Source organism: Corvus cornix, chromosome 1 (genome assembly GCF_000738735.6).
Source record: "Corvus cornix cornix isolate S_Up_H32 chromosome 1, ASM73873v5, whole genome shotgun sequence".
In the NCBI taxonomy this organism is placed as follows: Eukaryota; Metazoa; Chordata; class Aves; order Passeriformes; family Corvidae; genus Corvus; species Corvus cornix.
Genome location: NC_046332.1, coordinates 91,699,200 through 91,719,973, shown reverse-complemented (window position 1 = coordinate 91,719,973; position 20,774 = coordinate 91,699,200). Strand labels below are relative to the sequence as shown.

General features: G+C 42.5%; 1 protein-coding gene across 2 annotated transcripts in view; it reads right to left on the bottom strand.

The window, feature by feature from the left end:
* Positions 1-778: 778 nt before the first annotated feature.
* Positions 779-20,774, bottom strand: part of GAS6 (growth arrest specific 6) — a 41,288-nt gene continuing 21,292 nt past the window's right edge. Inside the window, exons 6-15 of one of the 2 annotated variants that reach the window (XM_039549566.1) lie at positions 19,877-19,996; positions 17,737-17,862; positions 15,643-15,764; positions 15,409-15,527; positions 14,828-15,017; positions 9,261-9,425; positions 7,545-7,713; positions 5,758-5,930; positions 4,736-4,961; positions 779-1,361 (exon numbers count right to left, since the gene is read on the bottom strand). In XM_039549566.1, the coding sequence (XP_039405500.1) occupies positions 1,210-1,361; positions 4,736-4,961; positions 5,758-5,930; positions 7,545-7,713; positions 9,261-9,425; positions 14,828-15,017; positions 15,409-15,527; positions 15,643-15,764; positions 17,737-17,862; positions 19,877-19,996 (1,562 nt within the window). In that variant the 3' untranslated portion in view covers positions 779-1,209. The remainder of the gene's footprint in view (positions 1,362-4,735; positions 4,962-5,757; positions 5,931-7,544; positions 7,714-9,260; positions 9,426-14,827; positions 15,018-15,408; positions 15,528-15,642; positions 15,765-17,736; positions 17,863-19,876; positions 19,997-20,774) is intronic. The other variant, XM_039549567.1, reaches the window with a different exon arrangement.

Genomic DNA, 20,774 nt, shown 5'->3' with positions numbered 1-20,774 from the left:
TCCTCTGAAGGATGGTGTAACCTTAGCTACCCTGTACTTGGTTTTTGCACCACAGCATATACCAACAGTACTCAGTTTATTAGTTTGACACAAGACAAGGACCAAATAAAACAAGAGTTAAGTGATTCAAGGCAGGCTAGGCAAAGCCCATCCCAGCTTCAGAAGGATAGCTGAATAGCTGAACACACTTTATGGCTCTACAACCTCTCCTGCATAAACGCCCACAGACATTCTCACCTCATGCAGTTCAGCCTGGCTAACTCTCACAGCTCAAGCCTCTCTGCTCCCACTAGGCTCACAGTGAATGAGCCAACCTAAAAATGCAGCAGCAAAAATATGTCATCACCAGATAATATTCCCCAATTCTCAACACCTCATCATTTGCTCCAGCAGCTATTGACACAAAAGCCATATGGCTTTCAATTTATTGAGTCTTTTCTTTTAAATGTTTCCTGCTGACCCAACTTTGCTTTCCATTTTCTGTTGACCAAGAGTTTTTCTAAAGGTCACAACTCAGTCTTCTTTCTGTGGTACCAGAAAGAGAAACCCTAGCAATAAGAATAGCAGCCACCATTTGCTCTGCAGCTGAGAAGATATGAAATACTGATGTAAGCACATAAACCCCCCACCCCCTGAAAAAACCACAAAATCCAAACCAAAAAAGCAGCCCTCCCTCCCCCCCCCCCCCACCCCCCGGACAGTGTAACCTCCACATCAGGCACAGTCTGAGTCATTGTGTCCAAATACCAGAATACCGAATAATCTCAGTACAGGTAAATTAAAAATTTGTATGTAAATATTTTATTCTCTTGTATTTTGCAAATCAGAAAGCAGTGTTTGGTAATAAAAAATAATACAGAATTATTATTTTTATTCCAGTCCAGACTCATATATTACCAGGTTTCCCACATGACAGATGAAACCGTCTCTTACAGTCTAAAGACAGCATTCACTTTCAGTATATTCTGTACTTTTGACTTATTTAATATTAGTCTTCTGAACTATTTACAAATATATTACAACCTTTAAACCTCAAAGCAAAGAGTATTTCAGTAATCAATCTGACATAAGGATCAGTAGCTTCTACATAACTTCAGTGTTTAAGAGAAACTATACACGCAGTGCGGTAGATCTGAATAATTTATATCTTTTAAAAAAAGAAAAGCATTGAAAGTTTCTGAGTATAAAACTTTCGCATTGCAGTGGTACCTACTGACCCTCCTTGACTGGAGGACAGGAATGTGAGGTGATGTCATTGTGCTTGTAGAGAGCCTCATCTAAGTCCAGTGCCGTGTTGCTCAGCTTGAGGGTCATGCAGCCGTGGTAGGACGCGGTGACCGGAGTGGAAGTGACAGGAACGTCTGTCAGAAACGGGAGATAAATATCTCTGACAGCTGCTTTTAAATAAATACCTGCCCTACCTAGGCTCAGATAGCTATCACTTCAACGAATTCAAGCTCACCTCTTTCCATGCTAGGGTTTCTACCTCCCCCTGCCCCTCTCTCCAGAAGGCAAGAGCACAATCCCAGACGTGAGGAAAACACCATCTATTCTGGTGCTCAAAAGCCCTTCTCCCAGGCTGAACCCTTCCTCAGCTGCTCTGTGTCTCTGAAAGGCCTCCAAACCTGATGAAACCATGAAACCTTTGCTGCACAGCAGCAAGGCTTTGCTGCAGTGGCACAATGTGCTCACATGGCTTTCCAGCCCCATGTTTTCCCCCCCTCCATCTCTGAACCCTCTGCTTTGTCATTAGTGGAGAGGTTAGACCTTCCTCTAATGCTCTTTCTCTTCAAAACAGTTTCCAAAAGATTGTAGGAAGAACTTTATGACAGGAAAGCACTTCCCATATGCAGCCTCTACCACTTGCTGCACTCATCTTTACCACAATTTTGCTGTGTATAAGCACAGGGAGGTTGCCGGCCTTCATCAGCAAGGTGCTGGAATGCATCAATTGAATTGGTCAGACTAATGAGACTAATTTTTACTGTGGAGATCCACTGGTGACGTTCTTTTAATCAGTTTACCAGCGGCAGAAAACAGATGGCAAGGAAGAAGACACTAAGCACAATCCAATAGACCAGAGGAAATTAGTCAGTCTTAGTACTAACTTCTGTAATACCACATACACACTGATTGCAAACAAACAAAAAACCCCACACAGTAACACAACGACAAGAAAATCGACATGAGCTGTGTCCTCTACCGTTCCCCAAAGGTCATTAGTTTATTTACAACCCAAAGCTGACCCAATCAAACTGGTTGTGCAATGGAAAATAATAAATGTCTCAAAGAATATTTAACAGTGATTCAGGTAGCTAAATAAACCATTTATCTTTACATCGAAGCAAGGACAACTTGAACAATAGGTTGTCCTGTTGAGCCAAGATTATCTGAAATTTAAAGTGTTCTGCCTGGAGATATGCAGGGCTGATGTGATCAGACACAGTTCAGACAGTATCTAGGACTGAGTGGGAGAGAGAACATTTATGGGAGATCTGTAAGCCACAAAAATACTATAAATCTTTTCAGCTTCCTGGATGAGAAGTACCATTGCTCGGTAGTTGCTTTAACTAATGATGTTACCTCTCCATTTACCAACGTTCATCTGCAAAGTCTGCTTAAAGGAATGCAGCATCTCTGTTGTAATACCTCACATGAATGTAAACTAAATTTTGAGTCAGAAGAAGTTGAAGTTGTGGCTTAACAGCCTGACGACTTGCCTAAGGAATCAAGCAGATTGCTGTTACATGTGCCACAGGGCTGACTGAGAGACAGTGTGGGCTTTCAGATGGATTTGTAAGAGGTTAAAAAAATAATTTTTTTTTCTTTGTGTTGTAGTTGTAAATCACGTGAAATATTTAATTTTCTGTTATGACTAGAAATGGATCTGTCCAAAATGTGGTTATGTAAAGATTTGGAAGCCTAGTTTAAAGGTTCCTTTACCTGGTGGAACGCATATTTCCTGAAAAAACACCTATGCATCACATAAATTACATCATTTAGGATTTACAAGAACTGAAAAGCCTATAGAAAATGTAATAAATGTCTACATGTTCCCTTTTATCTGTTGAAACTCTAAGTAGTATTTCTTCCACATCTGCAATATTAACTGTGCTTAGGATCAGACATATTACATATTTGGACCCAGAATTCTTTCTTTATTTGTGGCAATGGAATAAAGACGTGAAGTTTGACCACTATACTGTTTTTTCCACAGGGTATGGAAGCACGGAAAAACCAAAAACTACGTAATGTTTTCAAAATCTGAATGAGCCAAACTCACTTAGATCTGACCATTCGGTATTGTTACTTAACCCAGAGTGATTAATCCAGCTGAAGTGCTGAAATGTTTATTTGCTTGGCAAATAACAGGGTTTCTCATGCAAGCGCTGGGTTCCTCTCAATGGCGAAAGCAGAGCGCTGGCAGAAATTCCCGTTGCTACGCACAACAGATCAGAGAGAGGATAGCAGCTAAACCTACAGCAGCCAGCTGAGTCTGAACTGCCACAGCCATGGTATCTCACACTCAGTTCTAGCAAATCAAAAACGGTGCTGCACCAGCACAGGTAGTCTAAGCAAACCATAGAGAACTTGGGACAGTGACAGAATGGGATGATTACCTGAGCTGTGGAAGTCTCTGCTGTGCATCTGAGAGCTACTTAAAAGAAAGCAGGCGACGTCTCTTGCCTGTGCAATGGCCAGCTTGGATAATTCAATCTGAGACTGGAAAATGCTACGCTGGGGATTCCAGCCTTGTTCCTGCCAGTGTGTGAACGTGCCAGAGTATGTGGCCTCCCCTTTCAGGTGTGACTGGCAGCCATCTGCATCATCAGCATAAATCCTCTGTAAACTCTTGCTCATGGTGGGGACAGCCTCACCATGTGTCCTAGTACATGTGGCACCTTAGCCACCCTGTTCCAGCCTGACTGCTTCAGCACCTACCAAGAGGCCAACATGTGTGCCTCTCCCTTGCTTGGGCAAGTAAGGGCAAGACTTTGCTTAGCTGCTGGCATCATGTGCATCAGAAACTAAGTGTTTCCTTAATAGCATTCCTCAGCAGAAGGGACAGATAAACCTGTTCAGCCAGAACAAGAAACAAACTCCCAAACTTGGCCAATATTCATGATTCAGGTGAAAGTTTAATCTCACAAGCTCAGAAGAGAGGAGCAAACTGACCTCCCAGTAGAAACCCTGTTGTTGTGGAAAAGACAGAGAAAGTATAAATGGTGTTAATCCCTTGGTTGTGCCCTACCTGCCCTCTGCTGGGAGGCAGTCAGTTAACTGTGTTGTGCTGTGATCAGTTCAAAGAGACCATCAGCCAGGGAGAATCACCACACTAGGCTTCCCAAGGTTCAGGTAAAGCAACTCGAGTCCCTAGTACTCCCCTCAAGGAGTGCTGCCATGGGTTCATTACATTAATGAAGCACTGCAGGAACCTGCAGTCCAGCTCCTATGGATTTTACCAGGTTTAAGATAATAACCCAGCTTATAGCTATCCTTCAGATAAATCATTCCTATTGTTGAACAAGCAAAACCTCCTCTTTCTATTTTTGCCTCCAGCTGTCCTCAGAAGGACACAAACATTCAAGGAAGGTGCAACTCCATATCTGTTGTGTGCCTGCACTGCAGACAAAGCCTGCTCAAGCAGAAACAGGAGTCTCACAGCTTGAACAGAAACAGTTTTCCTGACTCCCAGCTCAGCAAGGTGGTCCATGGTACAAAACTGGAGACTCACCTGGCAATCCTCCCACGTATGTCTTCGTTGACTGCAAAGAGCTCTCCAAGATGGACAGACTGTCCTCCAACTCAGAGATGCTTAGTTCACTCTCTCCTGCTACCCCATCTACCCTCAGGGATAAGTGATCTTTCTTGAGGAGGATGTCTATAGAGTGTTCCTTCTTATCACAGAGATTTATTGCCAGTCTGGACACAACTGTGTTCTCCAAGGCCACAATGATAAACTGAACAGCAGGGGAAAGAAAGAAAAACAGGTAGTGAGCAGAAAAATACCTAGCCACAATTACTAGTACCAGGATGACCCCAGTGTGGCCTTTATTACAAATATTTTGCAGAGCCTCCAGAGAATTAGGCTTATTATTATTGCTGTTTGTATTCTGAGTTCATTTGCATAGATGAAAAGCCAATGAATCAGTGGGACTAATTTTTGAAACCATGTTTCCTCAGAGAGAGCTCTTAGTGGGGTCTTGCAGAAGTCATTATATTGCACTGGAACCAAACTGACTGGAGCTGCTGTACTATAAATCAAAATTGGCTCATGAGATTTAGAGAAATCCTCCCTAGTTTACCCTTGTGGAATGCCAGAATCTAGCCATCTATTATGAATGCCATCAAATAGTAGCTTCAACACTCCACCAAAACTGGCCTTTCCCAGCACCTTCCCTACACCTAAAGCCTGTCTCTTGGCTACCTTGGGACAGTTACTGATAAGCGAGAATGGAAATCCCTGGTTTATGGCACTAAACAGTTTCTGTGCCAGAAAAAAAAAAGTATGCCTGCATTCAAGAGAGCAGTTCCATCTTTTACCTAGGCCACATTTGCGAAGAGCCCCCTATTAGCAGCTGACACACATCTCTAAGAGGCAGAACTTCGGTGCCAGTCAAGTACGGTTTTTTCAGACCATGCTCTGAACAGGTGGGACAAATAAGGAGGCAGGCAGCAAACCTGACAACTGTTTTTGAAAATGACTTCCAGTTACCAGGAAACAGCAAGGAAACTTCTCTACAAAAGTACTTGTACCTGACGTTTCAGTTTCTTTGTGGAGTGATAGTCAATCAGAGACAGTGATAGAGGGACAGATGCTTCTTCTGTAACTAGGGCAAACAGCACACCAGTATCTGTTGCTGGTTGAATTACAGCATTTACTTCGATTTCCCAATTTGTCTTGGTTTCATTTCCAGAAGAAGGTTGCACTACAGAAAAGAAATGCATAGGACAATGTATCAAATGGGTAAGCTGTTCAATTTCTCTCTGGAGAAGAGCATAGGCAGATGAGCATCTGGAGAGACTGCCACCTTTCTTTTATTAAAAAAAATATAATTCCAAAGCACCTGAACATAAAATCAGTCAAGAAAATGGCATGAGTTTCCTCTTGCTACCTTATGCATTCTGCTGCTTTTCAGAACGTCAAAGGATAACATTAAGCTTTTTTTATCACAAAGAGTTAGTCAAATTCTCATGGCTGCCAATCTGACACATTCAAAGAACTTCTGCAAGATAGGTCAATCAGAAACCAATTTTTGAACCAGTCTGCCCAAAGATCATTGAGAAATCTAAGTTGAAATTTGACATGCAGGAAACATTTCTATGAAAGCCTGTATTAAACTCAAAAATTATATAAGCATACTACACTCGTCACCTACTCAAACTCTTCCTGATAACCAACCTCTCAGAAGTGTGACATGTTTTATTTCACCTATTGAACCCTGAATTAAACTTTCTGATATCTTCTTACTCCCTCAGTGCCCTTGTAATTTAAAAGCTAATGCAGGCTGTAAAGAAAGATCTCAATCCTGCTCCTGCAACCTCCCTTCACAGGAGTATTAGCTTTACAATTCACCACATCTTGAAATACAATAATGCATTCTTTATAAAGCTTACCACTACAAAGCAGAAAAAATAAGACAGAGAGAGAGAGAGAAATTGTTTGGGAAAAGAAAAATGCAGGTGCTGAGGCCTTATCTCAGCCAAGTGCTGTCATCTGCACTTCACCTGCACTTTAGATGCTGCCTTGTCTTTACTTTGCAACTTTTGAATCCATGTGCTAAGTAGTAAGACAAGACACCTGGTACTCCCTAATTTACAATGGAACAGCAGAAAAATCTATATGACGCTGAAGAGATGGCTCCTGCAGAGCAGACTTACACACCACACTGAAATAGATGGTCAGCATTTGTGTGGGTTCAGAAATACTGATAGCTGATTACACAGATAAGCAAACACAATAATCTAGAACAACAAAAAGTGCCTTTCTGAGTGCTACATTAGGACGGACAAGTTTGGTTTGAAACTTATTATTACTGTATGCCAGTTTAATTGGTTTCTATCAGAAATATGCTTAGTGCATTTGTCCCAAGTGTAAGTAATGACACCCCATGATTAAAAGTGAATCCAAGACAATAGACCATATTAATTTTTCTGTCTATCCTAAACTCGAGATACAGCAGGATGGCTTGCAGGTCTCCCAGCTGAGCAGAAAACAATGGTAAGGACTGGACGCAGAAGCACCTAAGCTGCTGACAGGGAGATGTAAAGCCTCTAAGGCTGAGGATGAGCTGGAGCCAGTCTGGCTGTGAAATGTACTCCTGGAACGACACAGAGAGAACCTAATCCATGCTGTGCATATTTTCACTGGCTTGAACTATCATATATAGGCCTTCCTTAGCTATGAATCAATCACAAGTTTAGTATTTTCTGCATCAATCAACAATGAATCTGGCATACATCTAAGTTTTACACTGTTTATTAACCAGGTATGGTTAATGGCAGGACACCAGGTCAGAAATAAAAAACCCCAGCCAACTTACTGTAAGTAAGATTAAACACAGCAAAACCTCGGCCAGGATAGAAGGACCCTCGTCCTGCTACAGCAAAGCACTGCATCTTTTCATTCATCTTTATGGTCTCCTGGATAGAGGTGTCTTCCCCATTCAGCCAGTTCCACGCCCGCATGCAACCATCCAGCCGAGGGTTTATCTAGGAAGATAAAGCAGTGTCTTATGCCTCAAACTATTGTTCAGTGAAGAAGAATTGGGTGCAAAGGAATACTGAGTTATATTATGATACTAAACAGTAGAAATAATTTCAACGTGTTATGCACATGCAAACCAACAGGCAGCAACCCCAATCCTCCAACCCCAAGCACGTGAGCGGTCAGTATTCCCCAGGAAACTCCTGAGCTCAGCTTGTCTCCACAGGACAGAAGGGCACTAGCTAGTGCAGGTGCTGATTTGGTTGTATTGATTCTCTAAGTTTCTCTGTGTGTTGCCCATCATTAGTACAACTTATTTCTAAAGCTCCGTAGCCAAAGCTCCGTAATTCTGCATTGCAAATGCTGGAAACTAACTTGAGGCTGAAAATGCAATCCTTTTGTCATTGCAAACAGCCTGCATGACACACAAGACTGACATTGGACCTGATCATGGTATAAGTTTTTGGGTTCTCGCTCAAGGAGGGGTGCCTGCACCACAAGACAGACACACCACTCCGAACACACCTTATACCTTCCAGCTTCTAGTTAGGCCATCTGGTACCAAACATCAGCATTAAAATGTGCGTCAGTGTGTAAAGAGCAAGCTCCTTGCAAAGCCTCTAAATCAGCACCACTACTCCCAATTAACTGAAGGAGAGACAGAATTAAGTGTCTGAGCCAGGATAAAACCCTGAGGAGTTTTTGGCTCTCAGTCCTAGATTCTGACTACACCCTGAGCTTACTGTTTCCCACATGCAGTGGCCCTGAATGACTTCTTGTGAGGCACAGGAGCTGTGAGGCTTAGCTGCTGCACTCCCAGCCACAGAGCCACAAGCTTGTCACCTCATTTAGGAATAAGATGCAAATTTGGATTTCAAGGTGCCAACTCTGCTTGTGGTGGATGTTCAAACCAGCCTGAGAAGCAGCTATTCCAGAAACACAGCAATCATCCAGTCTCACCCAAGGAATGCCTTAACTTTTATTCATATGCTGTATGTTCATATTCATATGCTGTTCATATTTCCTCCTCAATTAGGAGGAAATAAAGAAAAATAAGCTTCTGTTTTTCCTTGGGTCTCACTAAACTGAAACAGCAAACACAAGCAGCAAATTGTGATACGTTATACGTGAAGCAAAAATTTTGGTCGCAACACAAAAAGTGCCCCTGATGTTGGTTCCAGACTTAGCAGGCACAGTGGCACCTTCACACAGCAGCGTGCCCACCAACCCCTCCCCAGGCCATTCATGCTCTCCAAGCCAGCATGACCACTGTGAATTTTGTCATGTGCTCCAGTTTTGCTGTGCCCTAATTCTGCAGGTGGGATACATCTCACCCAAACTTACCAATTTAAAAATCTGGAGTCTCAACTTTGCTACTGGCTTAGGCTCCTGCTATAGTCAATGGACAGAAAGCTGTATCCAGAAGATGATAATTCCGCCTGTTTCAGGGCAGGTTGAACTTCTCTCAGGAAGGACTGACATTACCCCAAGAGAAGAGGAAATCAAGCTCTTCAGGCATGCAAAGGAACACAAGTGATCATGCTATACTTACTGGTAGAATAAGGTCCTTTGTTTTGAAAGGAATGCCTCCTACTGTCAAATTCAGCTGATACACTCCCTTGTCTAGAGTAAACAGGTCCCCTGAGACAGCTATTTTCATAACTGCATCCCTGTTGACCTTTATAATCAAATTTCTTTCGAGTTCCTCAACAGAGATCTGAAAAAGTAAAATTCCAAATTGAATACTTAAGTATGAAAAGAACTTAGTGTCTGCAGCCTCAGGTACAGGACAGACCCCAGTGAAATCCCCAAGACAAATAAATATTTTCAGTCCCCAAACCTCTTTGTTTACCTTTTAAGTTACATTCCACCTTGATACGTAAATCTACTCTAGAAAATAGTCTGTGGTTACCCTTATTGGTGAAGACAGTCCAGCTACTTCAAAACAGCTACAGAAAAACGTGAGTGGATTAGCTACATGACTTTTGTAGGTTGCTTTATGCAAAATGTAGATGCAGTAATGAGTTATTAATGAGAAACTTCCTATTGCAACTGCATGTGAAAGGAAAAGCTGGAACAACAAACAAGATGTCTTTTGTTGGATCAGTGGAAGATAACACAGAAGCCTCCCAGACCCAGTCTTTGAATACCGACCTCTGCAGAAAGCACAACAGATGATGTAATTTTTGAGAGGGTAATAAAAATGTGTAAGGCAATAACTTTTCTCTCAAAAAAGCATCTGCAAGTTTTCCCTCCATGTCTCCAAAAAGCTACTTCTAGGAAGATTCTTTTACCACTGAAATTTCAAAAAAAAAGTCATCCTTTTGATTATGACCAGGCTTCACAAGGAAGCACTATAAAGCTTCTGTGGAGGGAGAGGTGAAGCCCAAAGCTGATGCACCAGACTGCTGAACAGCAGCCAAGATACTGCTGCCTTGGAACCTGGGTCCTGCTACCAACAGAGTGTTCTATGACTGTAGCAGAAGACAATCCCAATCTTCCTGTAGAGCAGAAGAAAGGAACACGCCTCCACTATTTCATAATCTTCTTCCCACTTTATGACAGATACTCCATCTACCCACTCTTCATCTGTACAGCTCTGTTCCCTGGGACACCCAGATGCTGCTTCCATCAGTGAGCTGCTGTACAGAGCCAGTTAGCTATTTCAGAGGACATTTAGGCATGTCCTTCCCTCTCCCTGCTAGCTGGCCAGGTCTTGAGCACCCTTCTCTCTGCATTTTGACTAGCTGTCCCAAAATCGCTCTTATCAGCTATTCTGAGCTCTTGTTCTGTGGCTATAGCATAAAGGAGGACAGGGTTGAGCAGGTTTATACCTGGGAACTCCCTTTGGATTGCAGTCTTCAGTAACGAAGATAAAGTGAATTTGATAGTTGAAAAGGTTATTCACAGACTTTCCTCTTCTCATGAACCTTTTTTCTTCTCTTGTGGATTCCAGTATAATCTGGAATTTATTGCTACATACTGTATTGCTACAACACTGTTTACACCTGGTGTGTTGCTCTCTGCCATATCCTACAGAACATGAATTTGTCTGCAGCTTGCTTGTTTAAAGTAGCACCTACACCTCCTGACTGCATCCCATGGAGACACAGAAGCCAGTCTCAAAAAGGTAAATTTTGGGTATTGGAAAGTTGTAAGGCCCATTCAGCATGTGGGAACATAAGCCCAGATGCCCTGGCAGCCACAGCCCAACTGGCTGAGCTACACAGGCTATGTAGCCAAAAACTCAGACACCTCTGCTCAGTGCCGTGGTCACTGCTGCCCTGATGCTCCGAGGTATGGAGTGCCACAAGGAGCTGGCACAGACCATCTCCCTGCTCCTAGCACAGACAGTGGGCAGACACAGAGCAAATGAGAATCAGGAAAAGCTGGCTGCAGCAGTGCCCATACTGTGCTTCCTCTGTGAAGAAATCCTACTACTTACAGGGCTACCAGAATTCAGAGCCTTCTAAAATTTTCTTAGATTGTATAGCAAGTAATAACACAGACATTAGAAAAAAGTATATTCTGAGTTCTCAGCTGCATCTGATCTTTAATACAAGCAAACCCAAATCAGTGAAAACTTCCATAAGAGAAGGGGTTAAATCCCTGTGGCAATTCTAACAGATTCCAGTTTAGGAAATTACATTCTGCCTACTTCACAATGCCCTCTGGCTGTTTAAACTCCTGCTTCTTATAGTCAAAACTTAATTGCTGGTGCACCACCATCACCTACAAATCAAAAGGGGAAGCATTTCAGTAGTTAGCATCCTGCTCCAATTCCCTGCTCTTGTGGCAAGGAGAAGCTACTTGCTGCCTGCCACCATGACCCAGGGACATTCAGGACAGCTCTCATAGCTAAGGGTTCCCATATGGTTAGCCATAAGGGCAGTCAGCTTTGTGTTTTGGATTCATGCCCTGGATAGTTCATAGCACACAGCCAGCAGTTTGCTGAAAAGCAAGTGGACAGCACTGAAAAGGGACAGAACTACAGTCAGCCACAGGGCTAAAGCCAAATACCAATCTTGTAATTGCTTAACTTTCAGCCCTGACACTTTACAGTGCAGGTAAGTTCTTATTTTTGCTAACCAGACTGTGTCCTCAGAGCAGTACTAAACTGAACACTGAAAATAAGACAAAATGATGACTGTTTTTGGAAATGCAAAACAAACAGAAGGCGAGTGCATTCTCTATTATCATAATTTAATACATGCCACTTCATCCAGCTGGATTACACACAAATAACCGCATTAAAAGTCTTTCCTGAGGCTTGCTTGTGTTTTTAATGCTCGTTCAATGGTCATTTCAAAATATCTTAGGAGGGACCAACACCAGAGAAAATACCTAGCTAGAAATATTGGCCTGAAGTTTTGAAAATGCCATCGTATTTCTGTTGAAGTATGCAACTTTTGCTCAAGCGACGAGAACACTGCTGGTGGTTTTTCATATGTTTTGCTTTTAAATACCATTGTTTTTCCACCTGCTGAAAGTTAAAAGGTAAAATTGCTGTTTTCTCGCAACCCTATGAAGTTCTCTCCAGTATCCAAAGTCCTCTGGTTAAGATATAACCAAAACCAAGGGCTTGATTCTGTGCATACTGAAGTCCAGACTAAAGCTCACAACTGCACTTGAGCCTGGACTGTGGCCTCTGAAGATTGTTGGGGCTGTGCTTCATAGAAGGTGAGGCTGCAAAGTACACACAAATCCATGATTAAAATGAAATGTGTGGCTACATGCTTTGTAATAGGAGACAGATAAAAAGAAATCCGTAAACAGGGCTCCCTGAATTAAAAACCATGCCATAAAGAGAAAAAAGGAGAAAGGAGGGAGGGGATAAAATGTAGGAACATGTTTATAGTTCTATCACTCAACCATATAGATTAAATTGCATTTAGAGGTGTGCGACACTAGATGTCAAGCAGAAGAGAGCCAAGTACCTCTAGGGTGAAAGCAAGAGATAAGAAAATACAGCAGAGAAAGGAGAAATCAACAGCCCCCACAGCAAACCAGGCAAGGTCCCAAGTCTCAAAGGTGTCAACCATGAAGTCAAGAGACTAAAGGCTTTTTCCTACTGCTGCTGTTCATCCATGGGTAAATCCTTCTGCTTTGGAGCACTCTTTCCCTTTGGGAGGCAGTCACCAGAGCTATGGCCACTGACCTGCTCCAGGCACACATTCCTGTGCCAGCACTGCATGATGCCCTCTCCTCCATTTGTGCCATATTATCTATGCCTCTGGCAGCTGCCCAGCCCTGCTCAGCCCACATGCAGGGACACCTCTGCCCCTACCCCATCAGTGTGGGTCCTGCCCACCTGCCTCACAGAGCACCCACAGCTTGGTCTGTACTGTCCCAAAAAGCCCTCAGGAAGGATTTCTGAGGGATTTACACAATCTCTCGGAAAATGCTCAGGGTGTGTTGCTGCAGAAACTCAGCCAGGCAATGTCTTGGTTGGGATGATACCTGGGGATAAGAACCCTGACGCTGATAACTGGCAGGAGACCAATAACCCTTGCCTAAACATGACATGTGCTTTTGTCACACTGCCTTGTCTCCCTGAAGAAAGAAAATACATTTCAGCTGTGTCCCCTCAAACTAATATGGGGTAGTTTGTAATTATCTCATAATGACGTCTGGAACTTAACAAGTATGTTAGGTCCTGTGTTAAATGAATTAGCTTGGTAACTGCTGATTTTTGTGACTCCCAAGTCACCCCAGTAGCATCCACTCTGCTTTTCACATCTTCTGTCACCATCCTCTCTTTGCAGGCAATTACAATTGTCGTATTTCAATCTAGCAGAACAACTCCTACCATAAAATTCAGTAAGAACTGGCTTGAAGCTATTCTTATATGTAAAGATACAGCTTGTCACACATTTTATCTACAGCTTCACTGAACCTCTACAGTTCTCCATTTGGAATCTAAAATTGTTTCACTGACACAAAAGGAACTAAACCAAACATCACCTCATCTGCTGAAAACATTACCAAATGTCAGTAGTTGATAGTGAATGTATTCAAGGACTTCATTATTTATTAATTAGAATCAAATTTTTTCCCACCTTGCTTATTTCTTTAACGTATAATTTTGAGTTTTTATATACTAAAAAATGTAAACCAGCAAATGATTCACAGTTACCTGTATCTGCATTTGTCTCGTATGTGAGTTGAGAACTTCCCACCCACTCCCCAAGAGGCACATCAACTTAAAAGTTAAAATAACTAATTAAGTAAGAAAAAATGAAAGGAGAGGAAAAGGCAGAAGTGAGAAAGCATGTATAAACTGCTCGTCTAGTGTAGATCATACTGCAGGATGTTTTCCATGGTCCTGTCACAAATGGTAACAACCATAATGCTACCCAAATCACCAGTCGATGTTGTGTGAGAGTGCCAAGAGGAACACGAATCCTTCCAATCCATACAATCTCATGAGGTTGCTGGGATTACAGTATCAGTAAACAGATGTTTCATGGGTTACAGTGGTAGTGCTGGGTTGACAGTTGGACTTGATGATTTTAGAGGTCTCTTCCAACCTTGATGATTCTGTGATTCTCTAATAGACCCCAGTATCTTTACAAGGGAAACAGTCTATTTTGTATATAAACGGGCCTGAAGACTTTATAAAAAGGATACTGTAGCATAAGAGATTTGTCAAGGCCTCAGACAATCTGAGCCCTGTGACTAAACAAATGAATGAATAAACAAAAGCAACGACACCCCTTCCCCCTCCCCCCCCGCCCCAAACACACTTGGAAACTTTCTTAAAAGAACAGAGCTCCTTCCCTCTTACGCACTTCCAGCCCTCACCCAGAGGACATCTTCTTGAACTGACGTGAAGTCATCATAGCCCTACTGCATCTCAAAGGCACTGGTTGTGCAAGTGGTTGCTCTGGTTGTGCAAATTAGAGATGCAGTCTATATTACAATGGATATAAAGCATAATTCAATTTTTTGGGAAAAATATCCCATTCTCACCTTAGAATGTATAACATACTGGCATGCATTTAATGGATAGATAGGTCGGAAAAGCATTTTCCCAAGAGTACAGAAGATCTATCTGCACTTGAGTACATCCCACACAAGCCAAGAAGGAGTAAGACCTCAGCAGGGCTCCGGACTCACCGTTTGCCACATGCCATGGTTGATAATTGGTCCGGTGCTGGTCATGCGACCGATTCCGTTGTATTTCAGCTGCAGCTCTAGCCGTCCTTTGCGCAAAGCCAAGACTATCCATGTGCTGTCTTGATGGCCTCCAGCAAAGAAAAGGATACCTTCAGGATCAAAGGTTCTAAAGTCGAACTCAGCCACAAGTCTGACCACACAGGTGCCAAGAAATAAATTAGTTATGCAGAGTTAAAAAACCACAGAGTACTTTCCATACAGATAGCATCAATTCTAGCAGCTATAAAGCTCTGTTAAAATATACTAGCTTTTAATGCACTCCTAAAAGCCTTAAGATGTGAATACAGCTTTTAAAATATCATCAAAAATAGAGAATACAATACTGTATTTCAGTAGTTATCCTAACAGCTCTGTGGTCAAGGCTGCCTTTCTCAATTACTGGTTTGGACAATGTTTAGCCTTACAGAACTTCATAATCCAAGCAACTAATATGAATGTAGGGTCAATTATTATTGTAACAACTCCCTTGCATGCATCAAAGCCACTCAGAGCATTTGACTGTCATTCTAAATTGTCCTCACCTCGTCAGTTGTTTCCTTTTGAAGCGCAGCCTGATAACAGGTGTGCCGCTGAACATCCTCCCCAGGTGTAAGGATTTAATACTCCTTCCAACAGCAAAAGGCACACATGGTATGATGTTCTATAATCAAAACATATTTCTGAGTGCTTATTCTCCTCACACAGCAGAAAGAGAATCAGAGAGTGCTGTAAAGTAAAGGTCTGTTCTGCAGTTACAGCAATGAATGCTGACATACCTCACATGTATTCATGTCCTGAGAAAGTTTCACTCCCCCTCTGCCATCACAATGACAGGTGTAACTCCCTGGTGAGTTGACACAGGTCTGTTCACAGAGCTTTTCTTCACATTCATCTATATCTACACAAAACCAGTGAAGAAGAGAGACAAAACCACTGAGTTTGTTTAAACATGAACCATCTTGGGCTAAAAAAGCGTTTTTAGTGCTGTGTTGTAGCACCTTACACTTGAGCATGCCCAAGTGCTCTGTGCCCTGTGCCATATCTTTACAGGAGAGAAGAGTTAAAATCAGCATCTGCACAAAAGGAGGAGCTGTTGACTCCCTTGAAGGCAGGGAGGCCCTGCAGAGAAACCTCAACAAATTAGAGGGCTGGACAATCACCAAATGGATGAAGTTCAACAAGGGAACTTCAAGTTCCAAGTGCTGGATTGTGCACTTGGGATAGGGCAACCCTGGATGTATGAATAGACTGGGGAGTGAGAGGCTGGCAAGCAGTGCCACAGAAAGGGACCTGGGGGTCCTGGTCAATGGCAAGTTGAACCTGAGTCAGCAGTGCCCTGGCAGCCAGGAGGGCCAACCCTGTCCTGGGGGGCATCAGGCACAGCATCGCCAGCCGGGCAAGGGAGGGGATTGTCCCACTCTGCTCTGCACTGGGGCAGCCTCACCTCGAGTGCTGGGGGCAGCTTTGGGTGCCACAATACAAAAAAGATATTGAACTATTAGAGAGCATCCAAAGGAGGGAATAAAGATGGTGAAGGGCCTTGAGAGGAAACCATGTGAGGAGCAGCTGAGGTCACTTGGTCTGTTCAGCCTGGAGAAGAGGAGACTGAGGAGAGACCTCATTGCAGTTACAACTTCCCCGTGAGGCAAAGAGGAGGGGCAGGCACTGATCTCTTCTCTCTGGTGACCAGTGACAGGATCCAAGGGAATGGCCTGAAATTGTGTCAGGGGAGGTTTAGAGTGGATATTAGAAAAAGGTTCTTCACCCAGAGGGTGGTTGGGCACTGGAACAGCTCCCCAGGGAAGTGGTCACAACACCAAGCCTGACAGAGTTCAAGAAGCATTTGGACAATGGTCTTGGGCACATGGTGTGACCCTTGGGGATGGTCCTGTGCAGGGCTGGGAGTTGGACTCTATCCTTGGATTTTTGTGGGTCCCTTCCAACTCAGCTTATTCTGTGAAATCTATTTTCACAGACAGATTCCAGCTGCCCAAAGATACACAGCAAGTCAGTGGGAAGGCAGGAAGCAGAACTCAACTACTTGTCTGCTGGAGCAGAGCCCTGGGCTTTAACTTCTAGACAAAACCTCCTCCCTTCAGGCCCCTTCTGCTATGCCTGTACTGACTGGCTTCTGCTCCTTGAAGTCAGGGACTGCAAATAAAACCTGAGTTTCTCATTCACTGTTTTCTTTTCTTTTTTTTCTTCAGCTGTTTTTTATCTTCTTCACAAACAAATGCCGGAAAGCAAATTGTGATAGCCCACAGGGATCTCTTCAGGCAGAGTTTAACACTTAACGCCCAACAGGACTGGTTGGAGTGTGATTTGAGTCATTACGTTAACTTAGACAAAAGGCAGGGAACGATGCTGGTTTTGGAACACTTTCAAAACATAGTCTGTTGGGAAAGCTTGTGGCAGTGTAGCTAGCAGAACTGTGCATGGTTCCAGTACATATTAAGTTCCTAGTTCAGAGTAATACCACAAGAGAGGTTTTGAAAAAACAGCTACTGCTTTGTAACTTTTCTTGTCCTATAAAGAGAGACAGCAATAGGCACAGATACTTCCAAGCTTTCACCAGATCTTGCACTTGTTGAAAGTTCAAGAAATCTCACTACTCTGGTTTGTACAGCTCGATTCAAGTCATCAAAGACAACTGCAAACTCAATTAACTCAAAGATGACAGCAAGCTCGATGAACTTAAAGGTGACCGCATACTGCAAACTCACTCCCAACTAGGGAAAGGGAACAGAACTCCAGTATGTAAGCAGGATTAAAAAGAAATAAAAAAGCTTTTACTGAAGCCTGAAACTAAATTTCTGGGGTTCTACAGATTTAAATTATATAATAAATGCTAACATATTTCTTGAGCTTACCCTGACAAGTTTTTTTCACGTCATCGTACTTGTAGCCTGCATCGCAAAGACATTCATACGAGCTTATTAAATTTTTACAATGAGCTTCTCCACAGATATCTGCTGATGCTGTGCATTCATCTATGTCTGCAAAACAAGCAATTAAACAACATGACTTCAGAGAAGTATAATCACTTTACTGTTCACACACCGGAGTGAGCTTAGGGCAAGAAGATCCCTACATAATTTTGGAAAATCAAAAAACCAGTATCTTTAAGAACCTACTTTTAGGGTTAGCTAGCTATAAGAAGTGACTTCAAGCTTCAAAATTCAGTTGGTCTTTTTTAGCTTAAGCCATTAACGACCATTAGAAAAAACAATGCAGAGTGAACCAGGAGAAAAACTGTAGAACAAAACAACTACCACAAAACCAAAAATGCCTCACTCTCCCCACTCAGGGGGACTGAAGCTGCAGGTTGAAAAAGCAACAGGCAGAAATTTGGGAGCAGCAGCATGAATTTTACCAAAACACTGAAGGAACACTCAGCCTGTAGCACTTCACAGATTGCTGTTCTGTGTCCCCAGACAGGCAGAGAGTAACTTTTCATAGATTAACAAAGCTAAGATCTAAATCTGTTGGTCTGTAGTGGCAAAGGAGAATTGAAGCAGCCCAATCTGTCACAGAGAACAAGCTGTGCCAGAGAGATGTAGGGTTTCACCATGAAGGTAGGCAAAGTACTGGAAGTCCATAAAAAAACCTGAGTGTTTTCCTCACATGTTAACTAATACCCCGCAGAATCCTGGTGTTGACAAAACATTTGCAGTATATTGAGAGTTCAATATTTACTTTTGCTTTCTAGTATGTGTTAAAACTACAATTACACATTACTGTTGTTGATTTTCCCACGTATGAGTGAACTGGCTGTGTACCCTGTGTAGCTCAGTCTACAAATCAAGACAAGAGGGAACTTTTGTGTGTATGCTCATGATGACAGGAAACAAACATGGAAAAAAGTCAAAATGCAGTGATAAATCTGAGCTGTCAATAACCACACTTGACAGTAATCTCAGCAGCTGGAAGGTCACACATTGAAGCTACAGAATGCTTATGTAGTAGTTCTCACAGTGCTCTAGGAGACAGTACTAGGGTATGAAACAAATGTGCACACACAGGAAAACAAACACATTTGTGAGCCATTCACCTGTCCATGCTGACTGGCACCAGAGGACAATTCAAAAGTGAAGTTGGCTCTTCTAAGTTGCTGCTCCCATTAGGAAGGGATACCATGTAATCTATACAGTCATCACTTTTTAGACTGGAAGTCACATAGAAATAAAACCTTGCTCTTTTTCTTTTTGCTGGTAGCATTTATAAGTTGTTCAGATCAGGTATGCAAATTGTTTAGAAATACGTCATCACATCCATCTGCAAGAGGATTATACCTCTTTTTTCATGAGATGCACATAATTTTAACAGCCACCTGTTATTGAGTTATTGAGTCTCTGTGTCAGCATGCAGTTTCTTAACACTTTTAAAATCTCAGTTGCTAAAGTTTTGGTTATGTAAATTCATTCTGCAGTTTCAATCAGAAACTTCAGGTCCTCACTTTCTGTTCTCAGCTGGTATGTAAAACAGCTGCCAACCTTTGCTAGGGCCTTTCTACACCTATTAATATTCAGTTGCAGTGAATTTAGTAATCTGAATCTATCTGAATTCATTAGCTGCTGCACATATCCAAATTTTAAAAAATAAAATAAGAAACAGACAAAAGAAAAACAAATGGCTCACATACTACAACACTGTGAGGCTGGAAAGAATCATAACAACACATCTGGCCAGCACTTCCTCCTCTCAATGTCAGGATATGAGGACTGATCAACTAAACCAATTTAGCACAATCCAAGCCACAAATCCTCCATGAATCACGCCTGTGTTATGCTTTTGAGAGCATCATGGTCCAACTGCTGACAAGCCCAGGCATGTAGGCTGGCTGGAGCACTCAGCATAACCCCAGTGGAGTAAAGCTAAGAGGAGCTACCAGCAAGTTTCTCCTGGGCTAGGGAGCAGACCAGGACCGTTCAGGGCAACCCAGATCTCCGAAATACAGACGCAAGTCACTAAGCACCCCCCAAGCAACCTGAGAGTCCCAGCAAAGCTTACCTTCGCATATTCTGCTGTCTTTAAGAGTGTAACCACTGTAGCATGAGCACCGGTAGCTGCCTAGCTTGTTGAGGCAGAGCTGGTTACAGCCGCCATTCTGTGTTCTGCATTCATCAATATCTACATCAAAAGAAAGTGTTACAGTCAGCTTTTCACATCTGTAAACAGTCTACAGGGTGAGAGTGAGATGGGCATTGGGAAGGAGAAAGACCAAACAAGAGACAGTATTACAGATGCAACAAATGGTTACAAAAAGCACAAAGATTTTATTCAAACACTTCATGCACATAAGCCGAAGATTGTTTAACTTAAGAAAAAAAAAAGAGGGAGAGAGAAGGAACTGTAACTGAGTAGTATCTCCTTCAACACTCTGAGAATACATGAGTATCTTTAGTCACTGTGGAGGCAAAGAAGCTTGTTTGCTGAAGCAAATTAGTTATGTATTTTATATCATAACTAAGTATTAAAATTATGTCATGGCCAGTAAGCCCAGGACAAAAGCTTTAAATAAAGCAGGAACACTATATTGTTACTATTACAGAACTCATGAGAACACAGAAAGTTCTAAGTTCACACATGCTGAACATTGTGAGCTTAACCGTGCTCCACTGAAGTTGGCAGCTAAAGCCTGTAAAATCCAGCAGAGCCTGGATTTCACTCGCAATCTACCCTACCTGCTCATTGTGTCCCACTTGTCTATGGGACTCCAGAGTTAGCTGATGGGTAGAACAGCATGTCAGGGCATTTTATAAGAAAATAAGGAAATATGCTTCAGACTGATCAGTGTCTGAGCTCTCAAAGCCCACTGGATACTGACTGGCCTGCTTTCTGAATTGATTAAAAAAGATGCTTGAGTGATCCTCTAATCTCATCACAATATTTACATGAGAAGGAAAGG